General features: G+C 38.3%; 1 protein-coding gene across 2 annotated transcripts in view; it reads left to right on the plus strand.

The window, feature by feature from the left end:
* btbd8 (BTB domain containing 8) overlaps positions 1-8,349 on the plus strand; it is a 31,261-nt gene extending 22,912 nt beyond the window's left edge. Inside the window, exons 15-19 of one of the 2 annotated variants that reach the window (XM_052559115.1) lie at positions 959-1,544; positions 3,464-3,551; positions 3,660-3,772; positions 3,860-5,731; positions 7,450-8,349. In XM_052559115.1, coding sequence (XP_052415075.1) covers positions 959-1,544; positions 3,464-3,551; positions 3,660-3,772; positions 3,860-5,731; positions 7,450-7,985 — 3,195 coding nt within the window. In that variant the 3' untranslated portion in view covers positions 7,986-8,349. Of the gene's footprint in view, positions 1-955; positions 1,545-3,463; positions 3,552-3,659; positions 3,773-3,859; positions 5,732-7,449 lie in introns of both variants that reach the window. The other variant, XM_052559114.1, reaches the window with a different exon arrangement.
* The last annotated feature ends 5,962 nt before the right edge of the window (positions 8,350-14,311 follow it).

Below are 14,311 nucleotides of genomic sequence, written 5' to 3' on the forward strand. Positions count from 1 at the left end.
ATGAGATACATAAAGAGTATTTTGGCCCAGGTTGATTAATTAGCCAAAATGTGGTCATTTTGTAATTTTCTGCAGAAATAAACTGAATTATTTGTTTTTATTATTATTATTATTATTATTATTATTATTATTATTATTATGTTGAGTAAATATTATGTACAATTAAATTATTCTATCTGGTGTATCTATCTGCATTTTTTCAGCCAATCAGCTTTGTAGATATCTATATCAGCATCAGCTATTGATAAACTGCCAATAGGCTCTGATAGAATTGTAAGTTCTGATTTTAAAAGGTTTTCTTTTACTGAAAGACGAGCTGATTGAACTGAAATTAAATGGCTGTTTTATTGAGAGCTGTCTCATCACAACAACGTTAAGGTTGATTCAGGGAAGTTGCCGCAGAATTACTGATCCTGAAAACAAATCTGGATTCTCTGGGAGAAATATTCAATTAAAGAAAGTGTATTTGTTTGTTTGCTTGTTTTTAGTCTTATAAAAAGAGTTCTGTTTTTTTAAAGATGACAGATTCAATGTCACTATGAGTTTCAAGGCTGCTGTTGTCAGGGCTCAACAATAAGGATGGCCAGAAAAGAAACCCATAGAAAGTATAAATATGCATGTGTTTTGCTGCCAAAATATAGACAATGACTACTGGTTTTACAAGGGCAGATGAAAAAACACTTCATTATTGAGCTTTAAATAAACAATATGTATATATGACCAAAGTGATATGGATACAGAGACCGTGGGCTAAGGAAACAGCTGTCCATTTTTTTTTTTTTTTTTTTTTTTGAAGAATATGCTTTTTAGCCTTTAATCCAAAGATCAAGGTTTTGTGCTCTATGGTCTTATACATCTGAGATTACTATGTCAAATGGGTTGCTGATCTGATTAACATTGAGCAAAGCCATCATAGCCTTTCTATGTTCTCTCTCCGTCTCTCTCCCTTCTGCAGCAGAAACCTACAAAATGCCTCTCGGGCACTTCATCTCCATGTGATAGCCCTACTCATCCTCCTGTTAAGGTATCACAGGGTCCACGTGCTTCCCTTGCGAGATCTGTAGCTGCAGCATCAGGCACCATGAAGTCTGATGCTCTGGGGCCAACAGCTCACACGGCTCCGTCTGGCAAAACAAAAGCTAGTAACAACACCTCACTTAGAAGTAAAAATGAGAAGTCTAAGCCAACTCAAACGCCAGCTAAAACCAAGACTACGTCTACTGTTAAACCAGCGTTGAATGGCACTGGTGGTGGTGCTCAACAGGAGAATTCCACCGCTTCAGGTGCCCGTGGTTCACCCACAGGGAAGTCAGTGATGGACAGGAAGCCAAACCCAGGAGCAAGGCCAAAGTCTTCCCCCGCTGGGTCTGATCTCTCGGCTAGCCAGACTAAAGGAGGAAAAGTGCAGAAGAACACAATGTCAGGGAAAGATCTGCCTCAGGAATCAGCGAGCAATGCTCAGAATACTCCATCTAACTCTGGCAGCACCTCACCTGACTACAGCGCTGGGAGTCCTCGCAAGAATGGCCACAGTACACCAACAGGTGAATTTACCTGGATTCATAATTACCATTAGAGCAGGCCCGCACTGGCCATAGGGAGCACCGAATTTGGTCGATCTGCTGATTTTGGCAGATTTTTTGTTTTTTTTAGTTTATTATTATTATTATACATATTTTTTGCCTTCCCAGTGTACCAAAGTGATGATTTCCAATTTTGTCATACGATAATAAATTGATTAGTCTTGTCTGGCAGCGCTATACGAATCGGATTTCCGTTAAATGGTTTCGAACTGAGTAATCAGTGCGTGGGACTCGAGGAAGGAGAGGAAGCGGCCAGAAAAAGCAGTGAAATGTAGTAAAATTACTGACCTGTTCAGGGCTTCAAGTGCAGGTCAGTTTCATCAGTAAATACGCTTCTGTAGTTTTGTCTTTATTAACCTAGTTGAGTAGGCTATTAAACTGCTGTTAGGCTATCAGGAGCACCCCATTATTATCATCAGTCAGAATACTGTGGGCACAATTCTTGATTTAAGTTTCATTAATAAATTTAGCAGACAGATATTCATATGGATTTATTGTAGGGAGGGAGCTGGAGCATACAGAAACAAAAAAATATGAGTCGCAGTCTAATAATGCAATAGTGTCTTCTATATTAGGATTTTTCAATAAAGATTTTGTACAAATTGTGACATTTAGGCACTTTAGAAAATGTGTTTTAAAATATTGGCATGAAATGTTCTGTAGGTTTGTTAAATCTTGGGCATTTAAGTTATTTTAAGATTAATAACAGCATTCTGTGCTAACAAATGGCAATGAGATGGTTGTTTTGCAACAAGGTGGACAAAGTTCTGTTCCAAACAGCAGACATGCTGGTGAAGAAGTGACAGGTACAAGAAATAAAAGGAGAGGCAAAGATATTGGGGAAAATGAGGAAAAGGAAAAGGGAAGTGAAGGTACAGTTCAAGAGAGAACCTTTAATTATTTTCAACGGCCCCAGACTAAGGATTTAGACCTTTTTTATGTGATGGCCAAACAAATAATAGTGTTGTCTGTGGTTTCAGAATTTGTTGTGGGTATACTGTATAGGATGGCCTGGATGAGTGTGATATTTCCCGGCCTGAAATTGCATCCCAGTCCAGCCATGCTTTAGACAAATTTACACTGTACTACTTTTCAAGCTAATCCTTGTTTTACTGTGAAGAGTGGAGGTATCCAGCAAAACCAGAAACAGTGAAACAGTTCGAGCAGAAATTCAGATCTAAAAACAGCTGCAAGTCCTTGGAAGTCAAGAAGATATCCTCAGTTTCCCATGTTAGATCCTGATATTAGAGATTACCCCCTCATGTTCACTCTTCTGTCCCTGTAAGTAAAAGTTAATTAATAGTATGATCTGTGCTTCTGAGTTACAATAAAACTAGAAACTTAGAACAGAAAAGGAAGGCAAGGGAGAGAAGGAATGTACTGCAGATGAGAAGTTCTGAATCTTGAAATCCAGAGGTAAAAATATATATATAGATACAGTATCTCTTCCCTTTTCCCTGCTCATTAGTTGGTGTTTGCCTGGTACTGACTTCTGTGACTCAGAGAGACTTTGGTCAGCAGAGTAGGTTTTAGCTCATCATTAAGCTGCTTAACACTACTAAAATTGTACAAGCCTGTTACCTTGCTCCCAGTTCTTAAGGAATGTAGGTTTAGATAACACATACGTTCCTCAGGACAAATACCAGTTTACAAAAAGGTACAAAAAAATATCACAATTTATTAATTTTTTGTGCAGACAATGTTGAAACCAGGATTGTGATGGATAATGCTCTGTTTAATTCAATTTATGGGCTAAATGTAAAAAAAAATTAAATGATTGTCTTAAAATTGAAATAACTACATTCTGTATAGTCAACATGCAAAGAAATGTATAAAATGTTGAGTGGACGTAACAACTTAATAATCCTTTTATAATCTAGGCATCAGGTCAAAACTTCAAGCCAAGGCAACAACAAAATCTCCTCTGACCAAACCTGCTCAAAAACCAGACACTGACAAGACTAGCAGGTGAGCTATGTTAACAACGAGGCTGTGATCCTCACATTTGCACTACTATTTTTACCATCTCCACTTTCTTCCAGTTGATAGCCCTTTGACCCTTCATTGTGTTTACAGTCCCACTAATAAATCAACCAAGACCAAACCTACCCCAACCAGTCGTGTGGTACCTGGAGTTCCTGCATCCCGCTCAGATCCAAAGAGCAAAAACACTGTGTCAGAGAACCTTGGTAAGAAATATTCGAGCTTCAGAATGGATCTAAAAGTAATTTCTTATTAACCATAATGAGTTCAAGTCTGTTTCTTCTTTTTAACAGCTTCATCCAGACCTGTTTCAGCACTTAGCTCTAGAAAGCCTGCTTCCCCAAGAAAAGAGGTAGAGAAAGATATATCTAAACCTGCAGCTACAAAGAAGACCACAAAGGCCATCCCTGAGTCAAGGTCAGGTGTCAAAGCTTCCACGTCTTCCTCCAGGCAGTCACCTTCTGCCTCAAACAAAACAGGACCTAAACAGAAGGCTCCAGAAACTCTTCCAACAAAATCATCTCTAAAATCCTCAGGGGCCGGCAAAACTCCTGCCGGCTCTAAAAAGCCAGGCACTGTTGTGAAAGATTCGGTATCCAGCCCTAAACGTTCAGACTCCAAAAAGGACACTCAGCAGTTGACTTCAGATTCTACCGAAAGTAAGACAAGAAGCAAGGAACTGGTCACATCTTCTCTGGAGAGTTCCAAAGTTCCTTCTTCCCTGGAGCAGCATTCACTAGTCAGCCCATCTGAATTAGACAAGCAAGAAACAGTTCCAGAGACTATATCAGCAGCTTCTGATACGGGTCAAGATATGGAAAAAAGCAGAGATCTAGTGAGTAAATTAAGTAGCACAGAAGTGAAGACTCAGTCAGTTTCTTTAGACATGCATACATGTACCTCTGGTCAGAGTGATATAAGCGGAAGTAGACTGGCCAGAGGCCATGCCATTCCAACCCATGTCACGCGACCAGAACAAGGCCTAAATTCCATGAACTCCTCAAAGGACTCAGACCTCCCACCTGATACACCTTGCAGTCTAGGGAGCACTGAGACACCCCTAGAGGACTCATGGAATGGGCTTCATCCCCAAGTTAGCCCAGAGTCAGAGACTGGCAGTGCCACTACTTCTTCTGATGACATAAAGCCACGGTCAGAGGATTATGATGCTGGGGGCTCGCAAGATGACGACTGTTGTTCCCATGAGCGTGGCGTTTCAAAGTGTGGGACCATGCGTTGCCCTGACTTCCTGGGTCGCAGCAGCAGTGACACCAGCACACCCGAGGAGCTCAAGATGTACGAGAGTGGGGCTGGACTACGTGTGGAGGTACGGCTCAGAGGACGGGAGGCAGAAACTACAAGTGAAGAAGAGGTAGGGCGTCAAAGGCCACGTTCTTGGATTAGAAAGGATGAGGTGCCAGTGGAGGAGGAACCGTGTGAAATGGATACTACATTAAAAAACTTGAAGGGCGTGCAGGACCACCAGCTTTTCTCCTCTGAAGAAGAGGAGGAAGAGGAAGACGAGGAGGAGACTGAAGATGAAAGATCAGAAGTTGAGGTGTTACCGAGGGGAATGGCTCCTCCAATTCCCGAGCCACCTCCACAGTTTCAAGGCATTGTCAACCTTGCGTTTGAAGATCCTGCGGAACAAGAGAACGAGCAACCAGAGTACCAGTCAGCTTCTAACTTCCGTCGCTCTGTTTTACTCTCGGTGGATGAGTGTGAGGAACTCGGATGTGAAGAAGGAGGTGCCCAGACTCCGACACACCAGTCAAGTGATTCCTTTGCACATGGTGATGTCTTCGACGGTGAACCTCACAACTCTCAGACAGACTGCTGCTCCCAACAGTCCACAAGCACAGTGAGGGCCAACCACATCTCCATCCACCAGGAAAATAAACAGGAGCCCAAACCTGCAGTATTTCTGACAGAGTTCCAGGGATCACCACAGGAGGATTGTGCATATGATCAGTCGGATGCCCCTGTGCAAGACAAAGACACCAGTGATGTTCCTGCTCAGGAGCGCCCTAGTCACCTGGACCTTCGGCTGGTGGAACAGTATGGCAATCTCCAGTCCAAACATATAGACAGCAGAAAAGCTGACTTGCGGCTAGACTTACCTGAGCCGCAGCTGACTGCGAGCTCCCCCTCACACTCTCCAGCAGGTAATGTATAACATTAGAGCCCATCTCCCCTGAACGCAGCCTCAGAAACATCTACTCACAGTCTCCCATCCTGACTCATTCAACATAAATATTCAGATAATTCTTTTGACCTCCAGTCATCCTCAATGGGCTAAATCTTGATAGCTCATTGATGTAGATAGTAGCACGCTACTGCCTCCTTTCCCCACTTCCTTTAATTCTCTTATTTAGATGTCTATCCTTTGCAATCTAATATTTCTATAAGCTATACACACAAATAAATTGCCTTTTCTGAGGCGCTATGCCCTAAATAATTCAACTAACAAGTTTACAAGCTTAATATTGACAGTACAATATCTATCTGTGTGTGGTGAAGTATGCTGAGTCAGACCATCTGTTATGTGGCATGGCTGGGCAGTCACAGTTGTACCATGTCATTATCCATACTAAATAGTGTGCTTCTTCCTCATAGGCTAAGTCATTTAAATGTTGACTTTTCCATGAGAGATCTTTATGCAAAAGACAAGCTCTATGTGACTTGGCCAGCGAATATATACATAGAAAAAAATATATATGCACAAATATGCAGTGAGCTAAGCTTCCTTTTAATACTGCACATAACGGACCACACCTTCTGCAGAGACCATGATGCTTTGAATGTGTTAGAACAACTTGGATGTTTTTTTATACTCCGTATCAATGTTGAGTCTGTTGCTGTCTTATTTTTCAAGACTCTTGTCTGTTAAGTCAATAGTCAAAAGTCAAAAGTGCATGCCAATATTAGGTTTCCATTATTGATTTTGTTCATTTATGACATTCCGTGTTTGTGTCCATTTCTGTGTGTTTTTTTGATTTGTTTGATTTCTCATTCACAACATATCCAACCATCTGTAGTTCTGTAGTAGGTAACATTTCCTCAACTCTAGATTTTTATGTTGTAGATTTCATTTAATTCAGTGTATTTCTGTAGAATTAGTTGTTGTTTTTTTTCCTGTATGTTGTGTTTCTAGAAATACAGTCTCAAGGTCCTCCTCATGTCTCTCTTTTTTCACACTTGTATCATGATTCTAATTACTGTAAATGTTTTTGGGGGAGTTTTATCTTTATAAGAAGCATATCTTACCAAGTAAAGCAATAAGCACTCTTTTGCCAGCATGTCCTTCATTTTTTCAGTGTATCTAATAAACTAAATAGCGTTAAGTGCTTGCTTGCATTTAAATGTGTATATTTAAGGACAATAAATGCGCCGTTTGATCAGAACTAGAGAATTCATATCTTTTGTATGTGAACAAAACTTCAGTTATGCTGTAGCCACTACAGGGGCTGGCAAAAACATGCCTTTCTTTTACTGTTACAGCACTTGTGAACAAAAGAGACACATTCAGTGTAGGCTTTCTTCTGTGCATCACCTTTATGGCAGCTGTCCATCCTTATCCTAAAGAAAGCTCAATGGAAAACATTGGATTTGCACATCTGCTTAATTGTAAAGCATGTGTCATTGTATCAGATCTTGATTAATGACAATGAAACATGAAAACTGCCTAAGACAAAGTATTTTTTCCATCTAATCTTTAAAAGGATTGATATTTCGAGCTTAACTGCATCACGGAGGACACAGTTGCACTAGGGGTGATTTTGTACATCATGTGGAGCTAGAAACAACCCTAAAAAATCAAATAAAAAAGCCCACGTAAGGATAAAACTCTTGGTCATTGTGCAGTATTGTCAATTATTTTTAGGGGACTTTGATGGTTGTGACACATTGGATCAAACCTGCACACATGACCGGCGGCCGTCTAAAGCCCTGTCCCCCATTTACGAGATGGACCTGGGAGAAGCCCTCGAACAAGGCATGGATGCTGACAGAAGTAATGGTCCCCAACAGGAGGAGTCACGTCAGGAGGGTAAAGGAGTAGAGACAGAGGACGTTAAAGAGGAAGTGGATAGCGAAGACAGTAGGTTTGCAGAGAAAGACTGGAGTCTGCTTCGACAGCTACTGTCTGACCAAGAATCCAATCTGGGCGTCATAAACTCAGTCCCAGAGGATTTGAACCTTGCGCAGTATCTGATCAAGCAGACGCTGTCCTTGTCTCGAGACTGTTTAAATGAGCAGGACTACTTGTATCATGAAAAGGACACATTTAAGCGCTGGGCCGAGCTTATTTCTCCACTGGAGGACTCCACCACCAGCATCACTGTGACCAGCTTCTCTCCTGAGGACGCTGCATCTCCACAGGGCGAGTGGACCATCGTTGAGTTGGAGACACATCACTGATGGCCTCCGGGACTGGAATACAGCCAATGTTTTGATAGGACTCTTAGAAGAGAAAGACCGATCGGCTGAAGCTTGACCGAAGTCACATGCCATTTTGTTCTCATTGTACAGGTACTATACTATATCAAGGACTGGAACAATGACCTCTGTGCGGTTGTTTTGCATGTGGGCAGTTTTCTAAGCTCTATTGTTTACTTGATGGGTGTTGCTTGAATCTTTGTAGAATACCAAAAATGCATTTTCTTGTTGCTCTTTTTGTCTCTGAATGATGACGCTTCTAACATGTTTTGAACTGAGTGTAGAGAGTAAGTTGTTCTGGTTTACATTCATTGTTGTATTTAAGACAATAAAAGCTGTGTTTAAATTTTGCTGTCTTTTATTTATACTTATATATATATAACTACAAAAGGTTATTGCAGGCACTAAGAATGGGAAAAAAGTAAATTAACAAAAAGTTCACTTACTAATGTAAAGTTCACTTATCTATTCCACAGCACTTTGTATGTATTCAGTAAAGACATTAAATATTATAACTGTTGTTTGTGTAAGCATAAGCACAGTGTGTTTGTCTATACTTGTGATCAGTCATGATACTAATGCAGATAACCAACCAATTTCACATTCTTTCACATACTTTTTCTTGCGACTGTATTTTGCACATGTATAATTTACGTTGAAAAACGGTTCTTGTGAATTATGCGGTCATGTTAGGCAGCAAATTTGTAAAACTGGATACGACTTTACACAGAGATGGTATTAATTTATATATATATATATATTTTTTTTTTCACCTAAACTTAAATTATGGTAATAATTATGGTTGAAACTTAGTATTTTAACATTTATGGACTGACCCCATTCATTTTCATTCTAGATGCCTCTCTGTAACTGATTTTTATTTTAGGATAGATAGATAGATAGATAGATAGATAGATAGATAGATAGATAGATAGATAGATAGATAGATAGATTTTATTTTATTTATTTGTTTGATGGTTGAAGGCGTATGTATTTCTGTATCTTCTGAACAGTTAAATAAGGACACAGACTTTTAAGGACAGAAGAAAGGTTGCCCATGCTATAAATTAGTCTGTTCTTCAGTGCTGAGGCTGACAGGAAGCACTGAAGGGAAAATCAGTCATCTGTGCCCTTGCAAAGTAAATGTAAAAGTGTCTTGAGAAGAATAATTAATCACACACACACACACACACACTATGCAGAGCTGAGCAGGCCAGCAGTTCGTCCTCAAAACCCTATTCCTCCAGGAAGTCCATACCAACAGTTCTGATTCTGTATCCTCTTTCTACATAATCCTTGAAATGAGTGTAGGAAACTGTGCGGCTCTGATTCACTTCATTTGTTACAGGAGATGTGCCAAACCACGTCAGCTAAAAATCTGGGCCGGGAGACAATAAACAAAACATCAAACAGGATCTGCCACTATACAGCTAATTACTCACAGCATAATCAGGTCAGCGTGACAGGGAGAGCAAGACTTGCTGTTAATGTGCTTTTGTCTGGGTGAGCATGAACTTGCTTCTGAGCCAAACTGTGTGAGAAACTTGACATAGACAGGCGATACCTCTTCAGAAGAAGGTCTGTAATACAAATAGAAAGCTAGCATTCTCATTAATTTAAATGGCACTATTTCGCCTGACTAAGGACTAAGGACTAAGGTGTTTATTTTATAATCACGGTTAAAATGAACCTGAGATTAGCTTCTGGTGGTGGTCTTATCTATCTTTGTCTCCATCTAGTGGAGATGTTTGCTCCTCACAGTTAAAGAGGAAAACCACAAGAATGGTAGACTGTGACAAACAAGTTTGGAAAATGCTCTCTGACTAAACTCTGGTTATGGAAAAAATGAATGTGCTTAACCAAAATCTAGTGTAATGACTCGAAATGTTATGTTTGGAGATCCATTGAGACTTTCCAATGTCCTTTTTCAATATACTTTTTCAGTGAAAGAGCAGCCTACCTTTATCCAAAATTCTAAAAATGCTCTTCTTGATGAGAAAAGCAGAGATTATCAGTGGAATCGTTTACACAGTGGGCTTCAGTGTAAAATGCTGGAATATTGTACCTCTGATTATATGCAATTATAACAGAAATGTCATCTATTAGCTTCTTCTGAAGAAAAAAAAAACAGCATATGTTTTGAATGTAATATGATGACACCACTCTAACATGACAAGGAGACAGATCCAATTAACACACATAACCAGGAGTAACTGAGGAGTGTGTTAGTACAAGTTACATAATCTTCGGCTCATCTGTTCTTGTGTAAAACTTGGTAATCCTCTTCAGGGCTGCGACACCCGCTGCAGTTCGGCTAAACTCATTTGTCTTTTTAATTGCAAGTGAAGTTTCTAGAGCCCACATTGTTTTGCTGTCAGGAGGAATTTCAAGCAGGTGGACTGAAGGTCAGACTTGCAGCAGCTGCAGAAAAGTGGACATACTTTTTTTCATTTCCGGTGAGAGAAATAGCCACACAAGGTCCTTCATAAAAGCATTGTCAAATGCCAAAATAATAAACCAGCCCATAAATCCTACAAGTTCTCCCAGAGAACGATATTTCAGCTCTGATGACATGACATGTCAATTTAAAACTCCAAGATGATGTATTTGTTTTGATTTTTTTTTTCTATGGCTTTACATCATCTCAAAATATTTTGCCTTGTATGTCTATTTTAACTAACCTGATATATAACAAGATGATCAAAGTAAATAAAATCAGCCTTTTACAAGGAAGCACAAGCCCGAGGCCTTGAGTCATAATGAGTCTTTTTTCTTTTAATCAGTAGATCTCATTTGTGATATTATAATGCTCCCAGTGTTCAGCTGAAGAGTCCAGTGTGGGTTCAGCGGGTGTAACGAAATAAATAGACATGTTTTCTTGGTTCACTCTCTCAACATTTTGTTAGCTTATTATATGTCATCATTATAACAATATTAATGCAATCATAAAGTATGTGATTTTATGGAAAATATGATGATATTTGATCATGTTATGTGGTAAATCTAGGTCCATATGTGTTTCAGTCACATAACTGTAGCCTAAGCCACAAGCACACATACATAAGTGTTATTCATATCAGAAAAAAAGAAGAAGAAAAAAAGAATAACCCACAGTGCAGACAGGACTAAAATATTTAACGTGCATATTTAAAAATAATTATTTTTAATTATTACATTTGTTTGATTATTTTTGATATGTTAAATATCAAATATTTAATCGGCGATAAAAAATAGGCTACTTAAAATTATTAATTAATTTATTTGTAGGCCATAAAATAAACCTATGTAAAACTCTGTGTAAATGTTGGCGCTCTAGCGGTTAATAACGAAGTCTCTTTATATTAAGATTCTAAATTCTATAGTCTTTGTTAATAAACAGAATTGCACGCGTCCCGCGGAAGAATATTCTAACCGGAGCTACTTCTCCAAGTTTATGTCTAAGGCGATTCACGCAGGTATGTGTTACTCCGCAGCGATGACGACCCGATCAGGCTACAATAGTCCAAAAATAACCACTTATTATAAATGTACCGTATTGATTTCGGATAAAACAAAAAGGCGGTTTGGTAGATGAATTTATGATGTACTCGCTCATAATATACAATTTGCAAACTTTGAACAGAAAAAGTTACATAGTGAAAATTTTGTTTTTTAATAAAAGAGATCACACTCGTGAAACCCAACATTATTCACACTGCTGACATTAAAAACAGAAATGTCAAATATCTACTTGCAATCTTATTTTAGTATTATATATTATTATAGTATTTATTCATATTTAAACCGCTTTTATTTACATATTTTCAGTTTTAATTTTAGCTTAGGTAATGTTGATATTAGCTTTTGTCAGTTTTATTTGTTAATGATTCTGTATAGCATTAATTAAGTTTATTTTTTCTCCAGTTTTAGTTTCGACTTACAATTGAGTTGCGAAGGCAAAATGTTTAATTTTCATTTCATTATTTATTTATTTAAGTTTAAGCTATTTAAGTTTTTCATTAAAAAAAATATTTTATTACCAAAAATTATATTTAGTTGGTTAACAATAACAATGCTGTCTAAATGTCACCACAGTAAGTAAATATAACCTTCATGTTCACATTACCAAAAGTATAGCAGAGCTCCATAATCTGATCCCTGAATCATGCTTATTAAACTGCATTATTCATCACCTGCATACTTAAGCCTATAAGTGGTGATGCTGTCCCAGATATCGAAACTCTTGTGCCAGCATGTGAGAAGGACACCCATCCTCTGTCTCCTGCTGACTATGCATGCTGCCAACAAAGTGTTTGTGACTCATCACAAGACTGACTAAACTGTCCTCAATAAGAGATCGAACAGGGAAGGAAGTGCTCCTGGCAGAGCTAGGGCTTCTTTAATAAATAACCTATGATTAAGCCATGTATTTTTATTCTTATTGACATGAAGAGGTGCTGTGCTCTGCGTCGTGATGCCCTCAGACAGACGAGAGAGAGTCTAAAGTCCTTATTTGTGTTCAGAGCTCCATAAGCTATGTGAGAGACACACCTGGATTAGTTGTGTAAAAATCACACTTAACAGGAACATCATGGTATTGATTAAACCGTTTTTAATGTTGAGTTACACAGAATGCCTGGCTGCATTGTCCGTTAGTGTGTGGCGAAGTGTAAAAAGCCACGATGCTGATGGCTGTGAATCAGGCTGGTCTCATGACTGCCATGGCTCTCTATTCACTCTTTGTTTGTTTGCCTGCAGGCTAAGTTTGCTCTCGATAACAAGTATAAAAGACGACCATCTTCTCCTTTCTAGCAGAGAGAATATTTACAGTTATAGAACTGCTTCGGTTGATACAGAATACTTTCAAATTAACCGGGGAAATAGGCAAGCATTAGAAAAAACACAATGGGAGACTATTACAGGAAACTGAATGAAACTGTTGTGTTTGGTTGAACGTCAAAGATTTGTCTTTTTTGTAATATTTTGTTTTCAAAGTAGCAGGAAAATCAAAGTTGGATTCTGTTTTAAGGCTTCTGGAGTCGTCGTCTTTCTGCTAGCATCGTCGAGTGTTTGACCGTATGCTTTTGAGGAGATGAGTAAGTGTAAGGAAGAGTTGAGTGAGAGAGAGAGAGAGAGAGCCAGCGGAGCCAACGCCTCTCAGCTGGCTCGTATGGACAAGATGCTACAAGAAACCAAAGGCCTGCTGGAGAAGAAGACTGAGACGGAAGCAGAAAGCAAAGCTTGTGGTGACACTTTGGGTCTGTTTCTGAATCTTCAGATTTAATGTCAAATACTGATCTCTACTTTACTTCTTGCTGTACAGTTAAATAAATGTAAAAAAAAAAATCTAGACTTTAAAACAAGAAACATTTGGTAACCAAAATGACTAGACTTAATAGTCTTTCTCTTTCAGATAAAATCTATAATAGAAAAGAAAAACTTACAATGAAACATAATTATGAAAATGTAAATAAATGATTTTTGTAGGATTTTTTTTTCAGTGAACTTCAACAAATATATGACTTGTTTACATAGAATATTCTAGAAATAAGCTTATTGTTCTTGCAAAAAAATCTTCTTCATTTTAAACATAAAATTTCAGCGTTTTAAACACTTTATTCTTTTATTGTTAATATTATTATTATTTATTATTATATTAAAATAATTGTGTTAAAAAAGACGAAAACACAAATGGGTCAAGAATTCAAAACTTTCTCCACAAGACTCGGCAGTTCTAAATTGTCTAATTTCTAATAATATTTTACTTCTAATGTACATTCCACAAATGGATCTTTATAGTGGGAAAACAGAGGTTGTATTTGTTTATTTATTAATTTTCTTTTCTTTTTCAGTTTAATTTAAACTGTTCACTGATGTTCATTGTGCGGACCCAAAAAAAAAAAAAAATAGAGAGAGAGAGACTACACACACACACACACACACACACACACACACACAAACACACACACACGTTTACTTAGCTATCTAAATGGGGACTCTCCATAGGTGTATTGGTTTTTCTACTGTATAAACTGTATATTCTGTGGCTCTTCACCAACCCTACCCCTAACCCTAACCCTCACAGGAAACTTTGTGCATTTTTACAATTTAAGAAAAAGCTTTGTTTATTTTATTTTTATACCAGTTTTACAAATGAAGACATCCCCAAAGAGAGGTTTTTGGAGATTTTGTGAGGTTTAGCTCACTTTTGGGTACAAATTTGGCCCCAAAACATGGTTAAGTACACACACACACACACACACACACACACATGAAAAGTGAAAAGTGGGGACATCCCATAGGTGTAATGGTTTTTATGCTGTACAAAC

This window comes from Carassius gibelio, chromosome B6, assembly GCF_023724105.1.
Source record: "Carassius gibelio isolate Cgi1373 ecotype wild population from Czech Republic chromosome B6, carGib1.2-hapl.c, whole genome shotgun sequence".
NCBI lineage: Eukaryota > Metazoa > Chordata > Actinopteri > Cypriniformes > Cyprinidae > Carassius > Carassius gibelio.